The 21,980-nt window shown below is 37.6% G+C and overlaps 1 protein-coding gene across 1 annotated transcript in view; it reads left to right on the top strand.

Annotated features, from left to right (window-relative positions):
• The window catches only part of MGAT5B (alpha-1,6-mannosylglycoprotein 6-beta-N-acetylglucosaminyltransferase B), a 3,749,208-nt gene that overhangs the window by 3,067,787 nt on the left and 659,441 nt on the right, over positions 1–21,980 (top strand). Inside the window, exon 11 of the mRNA XM_044089029.1 lies at positions 18,793–18,923. Within this exon, the coding sequence (XP_043944964.1) occupies positions 18,793–18,923 (131 nt within the window). The remainder of the gene's footprint in view (positions 1–18,792; positions 18,924–21,980) is intronic.

Below are 21,980 nucleotides of genomic sequence, written 5' to 3' on the forward strand. Positions count from 1 at the left end.
GGGTAAATTTATATGAACCTGTCCAGGCATGAGGACTTTACATGAATAAGGATAAGGTATTGCACTATTTAATCATGCAAGGGAAATTTGACCCGCAGGTAGTGAGTCCTTTGGATAGTGAACTTCTCCCTCCAAAAGCTCTATTTATGTTATGTTGTAAGATGAAAGTTTTTGAATGAGAGTTCTTAATGTTACCAATGTTTCTGAGGTGAACATCTAGTAAAATTGTACGTCATAGTAAAAAAAAAATAAGATGAATAACTCAATGCAGAAGTCTGCACAATATGAAAAAAGTGAACAATTTTTAAATCTCTCTGGGTAGTTAAGGGAATCTAGTCCTGCGATTGTATTAGTTAAAAATATCTATGGTCTTTCAAGCTGGGATATATTTTTATTTATTTAACATTTGTTTAGTGGGAATGTCCAACTTGGAACAAAGCCAATTTTCAGATGCATGTCTTTGAAAAGTGGGAGGAAACTGGAGCACCTGGAGGAAACCCACACAAACGCAGTGAGGACATACAGACTCCGCACAGAAGGCACTCCAGCCGAGAATCAAACCGGACAGCCTCTTGCTATGAGGTGACAATGCTAGCACTGCACCACTGCTCCATCTGTGTTTGGAAAGATATACACTAATCAAAGTATTAAATTCAATGATTAGCCTTGTAAGGCAGGAATGAAGGGAACTAAGACCTCCCTTCATCTTGAGGCTATACCTTTGATAATTAATTGGATAATGAAAACATTTCCCTACTGTAACTTATAACTGATCAACAATGGACAGTTAATTAATGATGTGTCTAAATCTCTAATGGCTATATCGTGGGGTCAGTATATCTGATAAATAGGGGAAAGACTTGTACCCCAAATCTATTATTTTGCATTTTTTTCCATTAGCTCTGTCTAGCTCTTCATGGACAATATAGGAATCTGCAGAAGACTCAGTAATGACACCTAGTTTGCAGCCATCTGCATAGATACCCTAGACATCTGACTTCACAGCAGCAGCAAAGTAGTTACCAAAGAGAAGAACACATTTCACAGAGCCCTGAGAAACTTCATTAGTGAAGAAGAGATTAGCTAGGAAGGCCTACCACCTCTTACTCTTTGTGAACGATCACAGAGACAGCTAGTAATCCATTATGTAATATAGGAGTGAATATTTAAGCTGGAAAATGTATAAGCATACAGAAATGGGAAATTTTATTGAATGGCTAAGCAAGGCTGAAATAAATGTCATGGACAGAATGACTCCCTTCAGTCATTTTGGTTACACCCTCAGAAGAGTCAACTTGACTATGCAAGCAAAACATACATTCAAAGAACAGTACTGACTAGAGTTTTATAAGCTATGAGTTTGCCTGTTAATGAGGTTGACTAAGCTCTACCTCTTTATTTTAAAGCTAATAATATTGAGACTAATAGGCCAAAAAGTTGAGGCACTACAACTGTTGATCTCTAGAGCTCAGGAACATACGATGTAGAGAGGCTGAGAATAAGGAGCTTAAGGAAGAGTTGAGCAGTAGTGTACTTTGTGCTGAAAACAAGGCCAGGCTTTGGAATCTGAATCGGTAGTGCTTTTGACTTTGTTGAATGCGTTATTGGGCATTACGTTTAACATTCCTAATACAGTTGAAAAAGCTTTGTGATGACCCTTTGAACCATTGTCTGCCTTCATTTTGTATTCAACCTTGGGTTCTGTTTAGTTTGTTGAAGTGTTGGTTTTGTTGAGTACTTTAATGGTAAAGTTAATGGTAACTTTATGCATTTGTATTTGTTGGTGTTTTGTGTGTGTGTGTGTGTGTGTGTGTGTGTGTGTGTGTGTGTGCGTGCAGTACATCACATTTGGCATGTGTGAGGGAGAGGATTTTTTGTAATGTCCTTGAGAAGGTGTTTGAGTGTACCTGAGGTTGACTGTGATGAAGCGAATATAGTGCAAGATCATGGAGCAGTTGGATTAACAAAGTTTATCCTTATCCCCTTTGTTGTGTAAACAATGAATGCATATATATGTGTGTGTGAGTATGTATATCTATATTGATATATACATGACTATATATATATATATGTGTGTGTGTGTGTGTGTCTGTGTCTGTATATATATATATATATATATATATATATATATATATATATATATATTTATATATGTGTGTGTATGTGTGTCTATAGATATAGAAATATATATATATATATATATATATATATGTATATATATATATATATATATATATATATATATATATATATATATATATATATATATATATATATATATATATATATATATATATATATATATCTATAGGTCCACTTTCTAATCTCAAAATACTGAAATCTCAAATTTCAGTATTTTGAGACTAGAATGTCAAAAGTGCAGTTATTCGAAACTGCACTTTGTTGAATCTCAGTCTTCTGAATTCACGTTAGGTTTGCTGTGGTGTGTAATTGAGTATGTTCAGTTTCTTTAAGGGTAGTGTGGTATGGTGGCCGATGTTTGTTTATGTATGGAGATTCAGGTAGTTGTTGAATGTTTAAGGGTTTTGGTAGAAATTTGTTAATATTTAATTGTTGTGGGGAGTTGTAGAAGTAGGTTGGGTTAGGTAGGTGAAAGAATATGTGCGTGAGTGCTGAATGTGATGATATTTGTATGTGTGTTATTAGTGAGTGTAAATATGACTGTCTGCAATGGGAGTGTAGGACAAGTAAGGGAAGGTTTGTGTTTCTTTTTTTCGAGTTACTGCAACCTCAGAGTTGGTATAAATAAGCAGCGGGGGTGTGGGGGGTGCAGGGGATATGCCACCCTGCAGAAACGTATGGTTGTGTTATTGTTTTTAGTTATTTACTGTTCATGTGTTGTTTTGGGGTGGGGGTTGGATATTTATTTGTGTTTTGTTATTTTCGTCATTCATTATTTTGTAGTTTTGTGTTTTTGTATATATGTGCATATATATATATATATATATATATATATATATATATATATATATATAAATATATGCAAAGTTGAGGGGATGTGCACGATGCAGACCCCTACATGAGGAGTGCACATGGGGGGATTTTGCCCACTGTAAAAATAATTTTGTTTTCTGTTTTAGCGGATTTTTAAATTGAATGTTCTGTCAATGTTATTTTTTGATGGAATGTGTTTTTGTACTACATATTTTTTATCAGTCAGTGATAGACTCTCAGCTTTATTCTTCCTAATATAGTTAAGATTCCTGTGGACCTGGTTATACTTCTCACCCTGCTTGGTGATTGAATTTTTTATGCAAACAATGTAGTTTTCCCCTCATGTTGTAAGATTTGTTTATCTGAGAGGTCTACATTAAGGTTTTACCCCCAAATTTTGCACCATATCCATGCTTGATAGGTACTGACTTATGTATACGTTGATAAAGATGATTGCAAAAATCATGGCTAAATGGGGCAGGTTTAGAAATCAGGTCAGCAGGGGACAAAATGTTTCTGAAAGTCTTAAAGACCTCAGATAAGAATATAATATTGACCTTTGGTGCCGCCCCTGAATGTAATTGAATTTGTAGGCATGTTGTTACTAATTCTGAGGAAAAAGTTGACAGTCTGGAGATCAGATTTGATCAAGGAGGGAGGTACAGAAAGAGGTGGCATTCCTAACAGCAAGTATATTTCTCCTTGTCATGGGAATTTGGACAGTTTGATATACAGAGTTGTTAATGAAATTTCAGGAACATTTGAGGATATGTATTTGTATATAGTTGTGTAAGACTCTTGGTTGATGACTGGATAAGTGAAGTCTCCAAGAATTAAGCAGATATATATCAAACTTGGTGTGGTACCTACTGTGGTCTTTGTGTAACAATGAATGGAATCTAAAGTTGGCAATTATGTTGAAATTAACTTTATCAAATGAGACCCAAATATCAAGGAGTTTGAATTTAGAACCTTGACATATTTGGCATGAGTTAATATTTGAGTTGAAAACAGCTATTCCTGTTGCCCCCAGTGGTCAAAGGAGAGTTAAATGCTACACACTGTTATATAGGGGATGCTGTTAAATAAAAACAAATGATAACAACACAGGAGGCTCAGATGCAAAAGTTTACTAGTGTACACTAAGAGGCAAAAAACCATACAAGTACAGAATTTTGTCTGACATGATGCAGGAAATACACAATTTTATATAGTCTTACATTCAAGCTGTGCCCACTTTACTGACGTGGTTAGTCACAGGGCACCTACATCACTATGGTCTACAATATTCTATTCATAAGAAAAAGCTGATGTTATACATTTTAAAAGTTTTCCCATGGGAATAATGCAGCCTTGCAAAGTACCTGGTTAGTTATAATGTCTTTCTGTAAAATGTTACTCTTTCAAGGTCTCAGGCCTGCTCGAATACAATAGTTGGTTCAGTCTTGTAATATACTTCTTTGTTCTTCTTGCAACATTACTTTAGCAGCTGTGTCTTATCTCTTGATAACATTCACAAGGCCAATTATCTCAGAGGAAGGAAGAAGAATTTTCAATGCTTTATACATTTAATTTTCCTGACCCAGCAGATCATCATTAGTGAAAAACATAAGCTTGCTGAGCTGGCTACTGCCAGGGTCAGAGTTCAAATACACTGCAGCTCCAAAGCTTCAAGCAATTACATGTAAAATCATTCTTATTGCCATATTGTAAATAGAATAAAATGCATTATATACTATTTGCTTTTAAACTAGCACTTTACACATGTTCAAATACATATTTTTCTAACATTTTCCTCCCTTTTAATATTTTTTATTCTATTCAGAAACATAAACAATGTTATATCGTCCCCTAGCCTTCTCCTTCAAGGACTTTCAAATAGGCAAGTCATTTAGTTTATATTTCGGAAAAAGTTTCGTCTGGAATCAATAGTTCCAATTCAATGTCTTGGTACACAGTTTCAGTTACAGATATATCAACAAAATATTTGACTAATCTTTTCATACAGGGGATCCCACAACAGACACATGCTCCTAATAGGAGCAGACCAACACAAATAGCAATCAAAATACTCATTAGGATAGAACCCCACCCACCAAACAGACTCTGGAAAAAGTTCGTCATTGGGTTTGGGCCTGGTTCAGTCATGGCTGATACCTGCTGTATTACCTCTAGGTGATCACTGATCTCGTGTCGATTGTCTGGTATGAATGCACAGCATTCTTCTTTGATAAGCACACACGTACCACCTCTCGCCGCTAGGGTGAAGTCAAGAGCCATTCGATTTTGTAGCACAACAGTTCTCATTGCATTCAGTTCATCAGTCACTAGTTCGAGAGCAGAAAAAGTTGCGTTACTCATTACTTCGAGAAGCTTCGACAGTTTTCTCAACTCCCAGATCGATTTGACTGTTCCATATGCTGGAAATATTCCAGCCCAGGATATAACACGGTCACTCAAGTCCATATGAGTCAATTTTTCTTTATCTTTCACGGAATGATGATCCTTCCAACCAGCTTCAATTTTTCCCACTGGATTTACAGGTTTTCCGATTGGATCTTCAGGTTTTCGGGCTACATCTCTTACATTTCGTATCTTACCTAGAGGTAATTCTGCAGTATGACTTATAGCCGGAACCAGATAACCCAAAAAACAACTGCCGGACCAATTCTCAGGTAGCCATTTGTATGCTTTTTTCCCACAAACAAAATAACAGTTTTCTACTTTAGTACTGATGAGGGTTAATTCTGAATGAAACATTTTCTTGTCTATAACAGACAATTGTTTATGCAAGACAGGATTTCTCTGCACATCACTTAATGTTGTTTTCATTAAGCTCAAATATGAATCATAATTTGTGTTACAAACAGTGCCTTTATCTTTAGCTTTAATATAGCATTTATAAGATATAGTTATGTTACAGTTACTCCAACCCACTTGGAGTGTATCATTCTTATAGAAACATACAATTCCCCTCTGTGTAATAGGCAAATACAATGCAATTTTGTCTTGTTATCTTACAGAACCTGTATCAAAAAGTAAATTTTCCCAAGTCTCATTTATCCCCAAGGGGACAGCGGACATCAACAGTCCTCCATATGCTGTTGGCATGGCAGTAAAAACCCAGCAATTTGAAATGTTCATAGTCTCTACATATACACGCTTCATAGCTAGGTATGTGTTAAAGTTTGGATGCCAGTCTATAGACAGTTCATCACGTTTCTCCACTTTTACTTGTGTGGTTTTATGTAGGAAGAACCACAACAAAAGGAAAATCATCACAATCATAGTCAATAAATGCATAGTTAGCAAGATGATTAAACAATATCTTCGGGGTTGATCTGTATTTTTACTCATTTCGCTCTTGGCCATCCTGCCTTTGTTGTGTGTCAGTCACAAAATGTTTATCAAGCTGAAAATTCTTTACCGGTTTACAGTGCGTCAGGTGGACCCAGGACGACCTCTCAGCAACTTTGACTGCAGTAGGCATCGCCAACAGTACCTGGTACGGTCCTTCCCACTTTGGACTCGTCCATTTCTTCCTCTTTGTGACCTTCAACCACACCCAGGACCCTGGGGTCAGCACCGCTTCCAACGGTCTGGTCTGTCCTCTATCTGAAAAAGAGTTCAACTGCAAAACAGTTTTATTTGTTAACAGTTTCCTCATATAGCTAGCTAATGAGCTGTCAGCCTCTAGTTCTGCAGGCATGAGAGCTTTCCACTGTGGCACATAATATGCCCTTCCAAATATCACTTCAAAGGGGGTCAAACCCTTTACATTTGGAACTGTTCTCATGCTCAGCAGTGCCAAAGGCAAACAGCAAATCCAATTCTTCTGTGTTTCATTTATTAACTTTCTCAACTTGCTTTTTAAAATTCCATTGTACCTTTCCACCAGTCCTGCAGACTGTGGGTGGTAAGCACAATGATTCTTCAAGGAGATCCCAAAGAATCTCCCAAGTTGGTGAATCATCTGATTAACAAAGTGTGTCCCATTGTCACTATAGATTCTTTCCGGTATGCCAAATCTAGGAATTATTTCTTTTATTAGGGCTTTTGCCACTGTTGCTGCATCCGGATTTTTAAAAGCTTCTACCCATTTGGAAAACATGTGTATAATTACTAAACAGTATTTTTTCCCTTCACATTTATTCAATTCTATGAAATCCATACAAATAGTATGGAACGGATATGGTGGTATAGGAAAACTCCCTTGCTTGGGTTTGAATGCTCCTTGTGCATGATGTTTACTACAAATATGACATGCTGCACAAAATTTTTGTGTAAAGTTTGTGAATCCATATGTTTGGAATATTCGATTTACTAACTGTACCATCCCCCTTGTTGAGACATGGCACTGCCCATGGCTCAACAAAGCTGCATATCTAAATAAATTAGACAGCAATATTGTTTTTTTCTCTTTGGAGATATACAGTCCATTTTCGAGGATTGACCTCGTTTCTCCCATTTTTGTTTCTCAGCTTTTGTAGTTAATGTCTGCATCGTTTTTAACATTTCTAAATCTAAAGTCTCAGAGGGTTGTAATTCCTCGGTTAAAAGTAAAGTTTCTGAGTCTGAGGCTGCTTGCTTTGCAGCTGCATCAGCTTTTGCATTTCCTTTTGAAATTGCATCCTGTTGTTTTGTATGAGCTAAACATTTACAAATAGCTACTTTAGTAGGTAACTGAATGGAATCTAACAAGTTCAAAATAAGTTGTGCATGATTAATCGGTTTGCCAGTAGATGTTATCATTCCCCTAATTTTTCCATTGCTGTACAAAAACATGCACTGTAGAGAAAGCATACTGACTGTCAGTATATATGTTCACACATTTATCTTTCGCTAGAGTGCAAGCCCATGTTAAGGCTATCTGTTCTGCTGCTTGAGCAGACAGGTTATGCTGTAAGGGTTGGGCTTCTAAAATCTCTGTATCTGTGACTACTGCATACCCTACTAGATTTTTCCATGTAGGACCCTTTCTGCATGAACCGTCCACATAAAATGTCACCTCGGCATCATCCAAGGGCATATCAGTGAGGTCTTGTCTGGGCAAAGTTATTTGCTCAATTTCCTGCAGGCAACTGTGTGGTGTCCCATCCACAGGAGTCGGAAGTAACGTTGATGGATTTAATGTTGTACAACGTTCAATTACCATATGAGGTTGGCTCAGCAGTATGGTCATACATGAAAGATGTCTAGCAGGAGATAGATATGCTATTTTCTCTTGCAGTAAAATTATCGCGACTGCATGAGGCACTCTCAATGTGAGAGGGTGGAACAACACCACTGAGGCCGAAGCCTGTACTGCCATTGCAGCTGCGACTACTGCTTGCACACAGTGAGGCAACGATCGTGCCACTGGATCTAACTGTGATGAATAGTAAGCTATGGGGCGTTGCTTATCCCCATGCTGTTGCATCAAAACTGATGTCATGTATCCCTGTTTACAATCTACGGTCTGAAAAAATCTTTTGTGGTAATTTGGAAGTCCTAAAACTAGTGATGAAGCTATCAATTGTTTGTGTGCAGAAAGCTGTTTCTGCTTCAGGTGTCCATTGTAATGCATCTTGTGCTGCCATTGGTGTTTTATATATTAAATGAGCCAGTGGAGCAGATTCTAAAGCATACTTTGATATCCAGCTTTGACAAAAATTAGTCGTTCCCAAGAAGGACATCATTTCCTTCTTGGTTGCTGGTTTGGGTGCCTGTAAAATCGCTGTTTTTCTGTCTTCGTCTAATATTCTACCTTCATTGGATATTACATATCCTAGGTATCTAACCTGTTTTCTCCAAAGTTGTAACTTACTTTTGTTTACTTTGTGTCCTTGTGCTGCTAAAAATTTCAATAATGCTATCGTATCTTCCCTGCATTGATGCTGGGTAGGGGCTGCTAGCAAGATGTCATCTACATAAAGTAGAATCTGACTACCTCCTGGTGGAGTAAACCCTGCCAGCTTGCTTGCCATTTCTTGTGCAAATATCGTTGGACTTTCACAATATCCCTGCGGTAGCCGAGTATAGGTATATCTTTTACCCTGAAATGTAAATGCAAACCAATACTGGCTATCAGGATGTATAGGTATTGAAAAGAAAGCATTGCTTATATCTACCACAGTAAAATATTTTTGTTGTGGTTTCAAATCATTCAACAAGGTGTGTGGGTCTGGCACCGTAGGTGTTCTGGATATTATTGCATTGTTTACAGCTTGTAAATCCTGTACCATCCACCATTCCCCGTTTGCTTTTTTAACAGGAAATAGAGGGGTGTTACATGGTGAATCCAGAGATTCTACTAGTACTCCTTCCTTGAGTAATGCTGCTATTATAGGCTTGATTCCTTGCTCTGCATCTTTCCTCAAGGGGTATTGTCTTTTTTGTGGTCTAAATGCTGATTTTGGTGTAATAGTTATTGGTCCTTCTGTTTGAATAAGTCCTACATCTGATTTACCTGTTGACCAAAGAATATCTGGTATGTCACACAAGGCTTTTTCTTCTTCTTCTAATAAGAATGCTAATCAGCTGTCTTCACTAGTTTGTAAGTGTACAGCTGGATGTGTCTGTGTTAGCCAATTCAATTTCTGTTTTTGTACTTCCTGTTCTGATAATTCTAAATCAGTTTGCTTTTCCCATCTTGTTACTTTTTCTCCTAAGTCTGCCCATTTCACATCCTTATTCTTTGTCAAGCTGACATGTGGCAGTCTATTAGATTTGTACAGTGTCATGAATTCCTGAGGTAATGAACAGCTTACTACACTGTTTCCCTCAGTATCCCAATACAAGGTTCGTAATACTAATCTGTTAGCAGGATTTTCGAACAACTCTTGCTCATATTCTTTATCAGGTCCTGGCATGTTACAGTAGTATAGAGTACAATGTAAAAAATGCTGTTGGTCAGTGTCAAGGGAGAGGGCCTTACTGATGGCTACATTCATCAGTTCTTCAGTTACTGCCCCTGGACCAGTCGTAACTAGGTCCTGGCTGTACCAGTAAAAAGTCTCACCCTCTGGTCGCACCACGAAAGTATCCATTTGTCTTTGTGATTCCATACCCTGCATAGTGGGAACTACCGCTATGCCAAATATCTGCATAAGATCTCTTCCCAGTAAGTTTACTGGACATTTTGCAGAAACTACAATTTTACTTTTCTGAGTCATACCTGAAACAGGGTCAGTTATTGCTATATCATGGGAGAGTGGCTGCCTATATAGCTGTCCATTTGCTGCTTTCACTAATATATAGTCAGGTGATTCAGAATATTCTGGTAACTTTGAAGGGTGTATCAGAGTTCGTGACGCTCCTGAGTCACACAAGAATTTCACTTCCCTTCCTTTCACCAGAAGTGTAACTTCGGTTTTGTGTCTGCCGAATAGAGCTCCAAGCTCAGTAATGCCAAATCTAAAATTTTACTTTCTTCATCCTCTACATCTGCTTGCACTTCCTCTGTTCCTTCTACTACATTTACATTTGTCCTTTGTTTGTTAGTCTTTCCTGATGATTTCTGATTTTCATCACTATCATATAGTCAGTCCTCATCACCTTTATTTTCTGTAGTCACCTTTTTATTTAGCCTGCAATCCCTTGCTAAATGTCCTTTCTTACTGCACTTAAAGCACTCACCTTTCTTTTTTCTCTCTCCAAAATCTTCTGACCTTTTGTCAGATTGTTTATTTCCCTGGGTATTTTTCTTACCCTTTTTACCTGACTGTACTACAAAGACCTCTGCTCCGTCTTCAGCTGTGAAGACCTGTGTCTTCTTTTTCTTTTTACTATTAAAGTGTCTTTCAGCATGTCTGGCATATTCAAGTAAGGCTTGTAGCCTACTTGTTCGATGATCTATCATATGCTTTGTAATAAAGCTACTGATAGGTGCAATGCAACCTTTCAAAAACGCATTTTTCAGTTGCTGTTCATACGAGGTATCAAGTGTCTGATTTTCAGGAATAGCCATACCACTATGGTTATTGAAACATTCCAATAATCTACCATAGTACCCATCTACAGTTTCATTCTCTTGCTGTATGCATTGATTAATGCAAGTCCAATCTGCTCTAGGTTTCCATTTTTCAGAAATTCGGTCTGTAAGACCTTTCACTCTGTTGTCTAATTCTGCGTCACTATGTGGGAGTGGTTTAAGCTCTGCATTACGAGGATTCCAGGTGCCACAAATTATGAGCCAGTCTGGACCCACAATCTGTCTAACTACCTTTTCTACTTCATCCCCATTCAAGTGGTAACTTAGTCTCATACCTTGTAAATCTTGTAAAAACTTTGTGTAATTAACTTTTGGATGAGGGATTCCCTCTGTAGCTTTCCGAATATCTTCATGGTCCATGGTCTATATACTAGAAGAGTTGGGTCCTGCCCTTCCTGTCTTGCCTGAGGATTTGGTACCTCAATTAGTGGACAGATTTCTTCCTCACTCTCTTCTGGTGTGTTTCTCCCTACTTGATATAAGTCTGTGTCCCCAAGTGTTTTACGTGTCCGGGACCTAGTTTCAGTAGGATCTCTAACAAATGGTTTTAGTGCTCTTGTAACTTCAGGATAACGTGGAGGTGGACCAGCTTGTCCTCCTGCTTCATATCCTGAAAAAGGCATTGGAGGGGGCGGAGGGGGAGGGGCCGTCGCTATTACTGTATTATTATCCTCTTTGTCTAAAAATAATGTTTTTGCATTTTTAGTTTTCTGTTCCCTTTGGTTTACTTCCTCAATCCACCTGTGTGCCTGAGGAATGCCTAATCGCTGTTGTTTTTTTGCCTGACCTTCTGCGTCAGATTTAAGCTGTTTTAAAAGTTTAACTAATGAAATCTTATTTAATTTACCGTCAAATCCGTATTTATTAACCCATTTTGTATAATACCTTACATTATCAGTCCGTTGTAATTGCATATATTTTGCATCATCAGTTAGGGGCAGATCTCGTGATTTTTTAGTGCACTGATTTCCCATTCTAAAAGAAAATGTTACGTAACCCTTTTCACCACGTGGTATTTCAGTTCCTTACACAGTTTATCTAGAATAACTGCCTACCTTATTCTGTTTCCCTGATCTCTGACAAAATATACAGTAATTTCCTTTTGTCCCTGATCTGTATAACAAATCTCTGACAATGACATTTACTGTAACCTAGTCCCTGATCTAAAACAGAAAAAAGGCAAATATCTTCCTACCTGAGCCTCCTGGGTCGACCAGTTCGAGACCGCTCTTCGGCCGCAGATCAGAAAGTGGCCAGCCTCTCAAAACGACAATTCAGTCGGAGGTCTTTGTGTTTCAAGAAGAACCGTTTCGGTAACTTCTCCTGCGCAGTATTCGACCACCGATACACTCTGATCTGCAGCTTACCAAGGGAATTCCGGTTCAAGGAGGACCAAACTGTTAAATAAAAACAAATGATAACAACACAGGAGGCTCAGATGCAAAAGTTTACTAGTGTACACCAGGAGGCAAAAAAACATACAAGTACAGAGTTTTGTCTGACATGATGCAGGAAATACACAATTTTATGTAGTCTTACATTCAAGCTGTGCCCACTTTACTGACGTGGTTAGTCACAGGGCACCTACATCACTATGGTCTACAATATTCTATTCATAAGAAAAAGCTGATGTTATACATTTTAAAAGTTTTCCCATGGGAATAATACAGCCTTGCAAAGCACCTGGTTAGTTATAATGTCTTTCTGTAAAATGTTACTCTTTCAAGGTCTCAGGCCTGCTCGAATACAATAGTTGGTTCAGTCTTGTAATATACTTCTTTGTTCTTCTTGCAACATTACTTTAGCAGCTGTGTCTTATCTCTTGATAACATTCACAAGGCCAATTATCTCAGAGGAAGGAAGAAGAATGTTCAATGCTTTATACATTTAATTTTCCTGACCCAGCAGATAATCATTAGTGAAAAACATAAGCTTGCTGAGCTGGCTACTTCCAGGGTCAGAGTTCATATACACTGCAGCTCCAAAGCTTCAAGCAATTACGTGTAAAATCATTCTTATTGCCATATTGTAAATAGAATAAAATGCATTATATACTATTTGCTTTTAAACTAACACTTTATACATGTTCAAATACATATTTTTCTAGTATAGTTGTGTAAGACTCTTGGTTGATGACTGGATAAGTGAAGTCACCAAGAATTAAGCAGATATATATCAAACTTGGTGTGGTACCTACTGTGGTCTTTGTGTAACAATGAATGGAATCTAAATTTGGCAATTATGTTGAAATTAACTTTATCAAATGAGCCCAAATATCAAGGAGTTTGAATTTAGAACCTTGACATATTTGGCATGAGTTAATATTTGAGTTGAAAACAGCTATTCCTGTTGCCCCCCAGTGCTCAAAGGAGAGTTAAATGCTACACACTGTTATATAGGGGATGCTATTAGAACATTGAAACTAAGTTTTCAACAGCACATAAATATAAATGAACCTGAGAGCTAGGAAGGTATTTTTATCAGGCAATTCATGGTTTAGAAGAATCACCATAATGTAAGCCAGAATAGAAATAAAGTTTGGAAAGTCTCCGAGGCAGAACATGTCTTAGCTAGTATGTGGAAACCCTGGGGAGAGAAGTAAATGCTGGTAGTGACGAAGCAAGCCAACCTTTTAACTGTTGGTAATGGACTACCCTTATGCACTCTGTAAATACTAACTACTGGTATTGAGATATTCTCACACTCACAGATCCTACTGTATGTCCACGTTCTGTGATATGTCTACCTTTCAAGATTGGATATGCCAACCATGGGTTGTTGTTTGCTGTCACATTTTGTACTATCCAGGCTACTTGTAATGGGTTATTTTCACATATTATATGAAATGTCAACAGTTTTTATTGAGACATTATCAGTTTATCTGATATGCCATGTGTTGTCGCTTGGCAATGTTGCCATTTTGGTTATATACAGTTGCCAGTACTAGGCTCTTCTTATGTACTGTAATATATTAGCTGCTGGTACTAGACTACTCTCACATTTTGTGAAATACCAGCAGTTGGTACTTGTACTTCTCACATTGATTTACAATTTGCTTGTATTGAGGGTGTTCTCATACTCTGTGATATGCCATCTATGATACAAGGTTATTTTTCATTTTCTTAGACATGTTAGCTGTATTACCAGGCTATTCTCACATTCTGTGATATGCTACCTATGATACTTGTCTCAAGTTTTGTGATATACTGTACCTTCTGCTTCTAGTGAGTATTTCTCATGGTCTTTGATGTACCAGTTCTGATAGTGAGCTCTTCTCACATTCTGTGACATGCTAGTTGTCACATACCATGGAAGAAACTGCAGTTAACTTTGTAGCTCCTTAAATGATTGTATTCATGAATCCCTTTTGATGCAACTCACTTATGCTTTATGTTCCAAACTTGCTCAATTTGATATGTAGTGTGTAAGTCATTTCTCAGTCCAGCCTTGTAGTATAATGTGATAAACTGGGTGCTAAAACAAAGTCATAATCATGATTCTTGGAATTGAAAATATTATTTCGGAATATAGTACATCTTCCACCCAAATGTAGCCCCTTACCTACATACAGTCACCACAAACAATGTATGCTTACTTTCTGAACATTTTTTTTTTTGGTCTATCTGCAGAAGTAGTCTGATGTCTCCCCTATCATCGCACATTTGATCCATTTGTTTCAGCAGAATGGGAGACTGGTATTTTTGGTCTATGTGAGAGCCCTTCAACCCATTTGTTATTACCCAGAAACCTCCATCAACCCTGTGTTCCTTGGTAAGACATGGGTGGGCCTGCTTGCTGCTCTTGGGGGCAGCCTACCCTTTTATACATAGTATGAACATACTGTGATAACATGAGCTTGGCTAGCTCGAAACTCTACTGGTTGAACACCAAGGGCTCTTGTTAAGTGTTACCTGTTTGCAAGTCAAAGTTCCCTTCCCCAGAAGATGAGCAACTTAGCAATGTCTGCTTACCGTCTTCCTTCCACTGAGCTGCTTATCAAATTTAAGTTGCCTGAAATTTACCCAGGGACACTGCACAACTAATCAAATTTACTTTGTATGAAATGTTCCAGGGACACTGAGCCACTAATCAGATTTGAAATCAGAAATATTCCCCGGGCTTTATCCCTCTACAGTAGATGTAAAAATTGTACACAGCCATGTTTTTGTGATATAAAAAAATGAGACCACAATAAATCATTTCAAAACTTTTCCCACTTTTAATGTGACCTATAACCTGTACAATTCAATTGAAAAACAAACAAATATGTTAGGGGGTAAAATATAAAAAATAAAGTACTATAAGCTGGTTGCATAAGTGTGCACACCCTTAAACTAATACTTTGTTAAAGCACCTTTTGATTTAATTATAACATTCAGTCTTCTTGTTTACACAACTGCCATCAATTAAAGAGACTTTGATTAACCCCAAGTAAAGTTCGGCTGTCCTAGTAGGATTTTCCTGACATTTACTCAGTTGCCTGCTACAGCAAAAGCCATGGTTTGCAGAGAGCTTACAAAGCGTCAAAGGGATCTCATTGTTGAAAGGTATTAGTCAGGAGAAGGGTACGAAAAAATTCCACAACATTGGATAGACCATGGAACACAGTGAAGACAGTTATCAAAAAGTGGAGACAGTATGGGAAAACACAGTGAAGACATTCATCAAAAAGTGGAGACAATATGGGACAACAGTGACGTTGCAAAGAACTGGAAGTCCCTCCAAAACCGATGAAAGTACAAGATGAAAACTGGTCAGGGAGGCTGTCAAGAGACCTACAGCAACAGTGAAGGAGCTGCAGGAATTTCTGGCAAGTACTGGTTGTGTACTACATGTGACAATAATCTCCCGTAGTCTCCATATGTCTGGACTATGGGGTACGGTTGCAAGATGAAAAGCCTTTTCTTACACAGAATAACATCCAGGCCCAGCTAAAATTTGCAAAGCAATACATCAAGTCTCCCAGAAGCTTGTGGGAAAATGTGTTCTGATGTAATGAGACCAAGGTTGAACTTTTTGGCCACAATTCTAAAAGGTACGTTTGGCACAACAACAACACTTCGCATCACCAGAACACCATCCCCATGGTGAAGCATGGTGGTGGCAGTATCATGCTTTGGGGTTGCTTTTCTTCAGCTGGAATTGGGGCTTTAGTCATGGTGGAGGGAATTATGAACAGTTCCAAATACCAGTCACTTTTGGTCCAAAACCTTCAGGCATCTGCAAGAAAGATTAAGATGAAGAGGAATTTCACCTTTCAACATGACAATGACCCCAGGCATACATCCAGATCAACAAAAGAATAGCTTCACCAGAAGAAAGTTAAAGTTTTAAAATGGCCCAGCCAGGGCCCAGACCTAAATCCAATAGAAAATCTGTGGAGTTACCTGAAGAGGGCTGTGCACAAGAGATGCACTCGCAATCAGATATGGAGTGCTTTTGTAAGGCAGAGTGGGCAAATATTGCCAAGTCAAGATGTGCCATGTTGCTAGACTCCTACCCAAAAAGACTGAATACTGTAATTAAATCAAAAGGTGCTTCAACAAAGTATTAGTTTAAGGGTGTGCACATTTATGGAACCAGCTTACTGTACGTTTTTTATTTTTTATATTTTCCCCTAACAGATTTGTTTGTTTTTCAATTGAATTGTACAGACTATAAGTTACATTAAAGATGGGAAATGATTTATTGTGGTCTCCTTTTTTATATCACAAAAAACTCAGCATTTTAAAAGGGGTGTGTGCACTTCTTATATGCACAGTACATACTCAAGCTGTTTCAGAAATTGATAGGCTTAACAAAAATCTTGTTTAGCTTCGCAGGCACTATGAAAAAAGAAACAGGCATTAAGTAAAATCTATAAACCAATAAAATCTGGGAATACATGTTCAGCTTTTTTTCCAATCATTTTAAAATGTCGTCAAACTATTATGTAAGGCGTATGCCTTGCTAAAGCCTAGCTTTTGTGTTCTTATGCCCATTAGTAATGTTTGTCACAAAACAGAAATGTTCTGTCCGTATTATCTTCATCTTTGTTCTTCAGTTCCTTCTGATAGTCACCTGAAGCAGGCATACTGGCTATCTATGTCTATGACAAATGTAGAAACATATGTTAATGAGATGCAAACAGACTAGCCTTGATTGCTTAATTCCTACTTTTTCTTTAAAACAATATACTGGCATCTCCGTTCTAACAGAATGGGTACTCTGAAATCATATATTCCATGTAAATAAACTCCTTTTTGTCATCAGCAATTAATAGCATTGAGGTCTGTTCTTCTACAACTATGTGCATCTGTCTATCTCAAGAAGCTATGGACTATGTCTTGAATAATGGAGAAAGGGACAAAGTCCTTCTTGTGTGCGGATGAGTACTTTTTGTTAGTAGGAAAGTGTGATTGTGTTTAGGTATGTATGAATGAATCTGTGTGTGTGTGTGTGTGTGTGTGTGTGTGTGAGTGAGTGAGACATTCTACAAATGCACGCTTGTGCGCACACATTTTATATATATATACGTGTGTGCGCGCATGTGTGTGTAAATCTATATACATATATATATATATATATATATATATATATATATATATATATATATATATATATATATATATATATATATATATATATATATATATATATATATATATATATACGTACACACACACATAAATATATGCACGCATGAGTATATATTTCTGTATATGTGTTTTGGGGAGGCTAGGAAAAGTTAAGTTCTCTAACAATACTAACAGCTGCAATGCTCCTTTCTTTTGCCTGAAAAGTTTCCAGTATTACTTACGTTATTTATTTGTTAAATGGGGAAGAATTCTGATCCAAGTGGATCATTTTCATGTTCACCTCGAGTGTATGTCACATACAGTAAAAGGTTCAACAAGAAAAACATGGTTTAGACATTTTTGCCATGAGCAAACGATTCTAGGTGAAACAAATAATTTGCCATTAAAATTAGAGACTTGATTTTAGTTATCGAATACAATGCTTTTTAAACAAAGAATGGAGCATAGTTTAGTGAGAATATAGTTTAGTGATATGTCCTTCATTCTTTGTCCTTGCTTCCGTTTGTTCTATCATGGGCTCTGGATGCCCAAGACAGAAAGATAGCTATGGCTCCAGTAAAAAGAATAAAACCTCAGATTGTGCATGGGTTACAGAGCCATTCTTCTGCTGTTAATATCGATCCACAGGATGACCCTCTTACACTAATATTTAATGCAGTTGAAGAGGGCTCTACTTAACAGGAACTTAACCCACCTTTATGAATTTATATGAGACCAGACTGGTCTTTGGTGAATACACCAGGGAAAGTCTTGAAAGGGCATAGGATTGTAGCAAGTGACACATAAGGTATGCTATTACTGTGACATTGTCATGGCAATAATGAAATTGATGTTTTATTATTATTAAATAAACTGCCATCACATCTTAACCATTATTTCAACCTCCCACCCTTCCAGTGTTAACATGTATTTCTACGAAGTGCAAGTACAGTATTGCCTGAAACAAATGATTTAACAGTTTATTTACTCTGTTTTATTATCAGTTTTTGCCAACCTAGACAGTGTGAGAGATTTGAAGTTTGAATGATCCGTCCAAACAAGTTGAACTCAGAGTTCTAGTGGTGGTGTGCTTTCATATGAAGAATAGATCAGTGTGACTCATAAAACCAGATATCTATAACTATTTTATTTTCTAAGCTTACCTGCAGTGATTGCTATTTTGAGATTTAGGCTGTGTTCAAAGCTTTGGGTTCAGTAGTTTGCTTTTGTTATATATAATAGAATCCATGGCTTCTTAAGGCACAACTTGTATTGTCTGACAGATGGACCCTTTGTTGCCTTCTGCAGCTCACACACCAGACAATTCTTTCATGGGTTTTGTGTCCGAAGAACTGAATACAACTGAAAAGCAGTCTATTATGAGACACAAAGTGAAGAACATGGCAGTTGTGTATGGAAAAGAAGTCAACATGTGGAAGGTAAGAGACAATGAATACCACTTGTAAACAAATGTCATAAATGCATCACAGTAAGGGCATGGTGAAATGACAAAGAACTGATAGTTTAATATGTTGTTTTTGCTATAAATATAAGTCTAGACATTCATTTACTTGTGTGACTAAAAGTGAATTTATTAGTGAACTTTGCTGTCTATGAATGCAAAGCCTAGACTACTCAGAAAATCTGACTGTAAGGAATTTGTGTACTACATATCTAAGTGATTTTGTAATTTCTTCATACCTCACATAGAAATGAGACATGATAGTGATCTGTTTTTGAATTTTTATATAAGGCAGCAAAAGCAAGATAACAAATAATATATATGATACTTTGTTACTTGCAAACATGTTCAGTGGGTACATATAGTCAGTTAGTTGAATTACCTTTGCCCTATAATCATAGTCCAGGCAAGATATCGCTAACCTTTGTTTACACTCAAAAAACTCACATGCACATCTTTTCTTATTTACATGACTTACTTATCTTTGTGGAATATTTTTCCAAAGTCTTTTACATGGATAAGAATTCTCTTTAGACCTTGGTTTACAGACAAATATTCCAAAATCCTCTCATTTTATTTCTAGGGTGTCTTCTGGAGTTGTCCATGAAAAAGGCATTTCTAATGCAAAAAAAGTGGAGTTGTATCTGGAGCACTTTCTGAGTTCCTCCAATCAGTCCTAGAATTCAACAAAAGAGAACTACAGGATATTAGGGTTCATGGCTTCTATGATTCTCATGACTCCTCTTGCAAGGTTGTATGAGTAACATTTAGTGTTTGCTTAGAAATTCTATTTGGACACACCATTCCCATCCACTGGATTTCCAGATTACAACATTAGACTTTGTGAACACAGAACTTTTAGTGGAGAGTCCATAATTCTCAAAAATGCAGTTCTACCTTTCATTACATTCCCAGCTCAGTCTATAAGAAGAGATGCTCCCAGTTTTGCATTGGGGGCTGTATCATAGAGGATAAAAATGCAAGGTGTTAGGAACAAACATGACAAGCCAAAAGCACAGAAATGTGAAAAAATGTTAGCTGTGATCTAGCTCTAGACTCTTTTCACCACCCATGACTCCAGGGCCTTTCAGATGATTATAGACAGCACTACAGTAATGTGATACATCAACAAACTGGGCAGCAGGTCTTACCTCTGAGCAGGCTGGCTGTGGTACCTTGAGGTATAATTTTGAAACACTGTTTAACCCTCCAAGCTTCCTACGTTCCATCAGAGCAAAATGTAATAGCAAACTAGGTGAGCAGGATCAGAACATATCCTCATAGGTGACTACTAGACTAACTGCCATTGCAGGCAATTATAAGCCTAGCCAAATTTCCATATTAGTGCTTGAATTAACCTACCCCATTTGCTGTCAGACTGGCTTTAACTATGCAGTTGCCAGTAATTATATATTTCCTAATGAGAATAACTGGGATTATACCACTGTTAATTTGATGGTACCCATGCATGGGATAAACCCTGTAGATGCTGCCTCTGTGCGTTACTAGTACACGGGCAGTCCTTGGGTAAATTTTCTATTATCCATACAGAGATCTATGTTGTATTTGAATATTGATGTGAAGTCTGTTCCACAGCAGTGGTATCCTCATTCAGATATACCTATCCCTCCAAACCATTCTGCTGATATTGCGGAAAAGGTTTAGATCCCTATTCCAGATGCCATTCAGTTTGCCAATGTGCATTAAATCCATCAATATTGGTGTGACGCCACACCACCGGATCAGTAATCAAGGAGCTTCAAGCCTCACCACTGGCACCAGTGGGGGACATACACTGAGAGGATTACAAGTACATACACAGTCTTTCCAGATGCATCTCTGTGCATCATGTGCATCAAGTGCAATTCCCTTAAGAGCAGACAGAGACCACAGTGAGTCCATGGCTGGTTTCTTCCTCTTTCTCCAGCACCCCAGTAACACTCCCCACTGGCACAGCTGTAGAGTTGCGATCTCAGCTGAGTGACCAAGCCAAGACCTCTAGCACCCTCTCTGTCTAACCAGTGCTTCGTATCCCTGCCCAAGTAGCTGACACACACACTCTTTGAGGTTTGATTTACACACACACACACACACACACACACACACACACACACACATACACACACGCACACCTGGGAAAGGCTGGCACAGGTTTAGTAGCTATGCCCCCTTTTGCCCAGACCATAAGGTAGTTATCACTGCCACCAGCCAACTCCCTATCAGCTACTTTAAGGCCCTTAACATATGGTGTCTAATCTTACTGTTTAATTTTAATATTAATACAAATGGTAGTTTGACCAAGAGTAAGGCTATTAGGAGTGGCCCACACAGTGTCACCAAATAAATATGCAAGTTCTCTCAAACCTTAAATATCTCTAGACAGATCAGCCACAATGAAAGGTTTAAATATATTTAATAATATTATTATTATTATAAGAAAGTACTCAGTATATATTCACAGGGACATCCGTGTTTAAAATCACAGGAAATATTTAAAACAACATTGTAGGACAGTCTTAAATAAATAAAGAAAAATATCTAAACTAAGCTTTGCTATATTGCTTACTATATCTAAGATAATTATACTATTCTCTAGTAACTTACTTCATCAGAGCAAGGCAGATGTGATGGTGAATGATTCTTGTCAGGTCCAGGACAGAACACAGAATGATGTCTCTCTAAAAAACTTTTTAAATTAATATCTCAAATATTACTGCTGAGATAGTTTGCATAATGACTTTATTTCTTGTCATCTGACTCTGTCCCAGGTATAACCCCCACTGCTGGAAGCTGGCAGTATTTAGCATCTCCCTGTGAAAATACATAGACCTCAGATCTTTGGCAGATGCTGGAAGTCATAAAACAATTACATTCCACCACATTTCAAGACTAGTAATTATTCCACCCTAGAGACAATACAGAAAACTCCCTAGTGCAGACATTGTCTCTGGCCTAGCCTATAAAGTAATTTAATTTCAGCTATTTTCTGATTCATAAGTAGGTACTTATATAAGCCTAGCCAAAAAGGTGCCCT

The sequence above is a fragment of the Protopterus annectens genome, chromosome 12.part0 (genome assembly GCF_019279795.1).
Source record: "Protopterus annectens isolate FY-2018-M chromosome 12.part0, PAN1.0, whole genome shotgun sequence".
In the NCBI taxonomy this organism is placed as follows: domain Eukaryota; kingdom Metazoa; phylum Chordata; order Ceratodontiformes; family Protopteridae; genus Protopterus; species Protopterus annectens.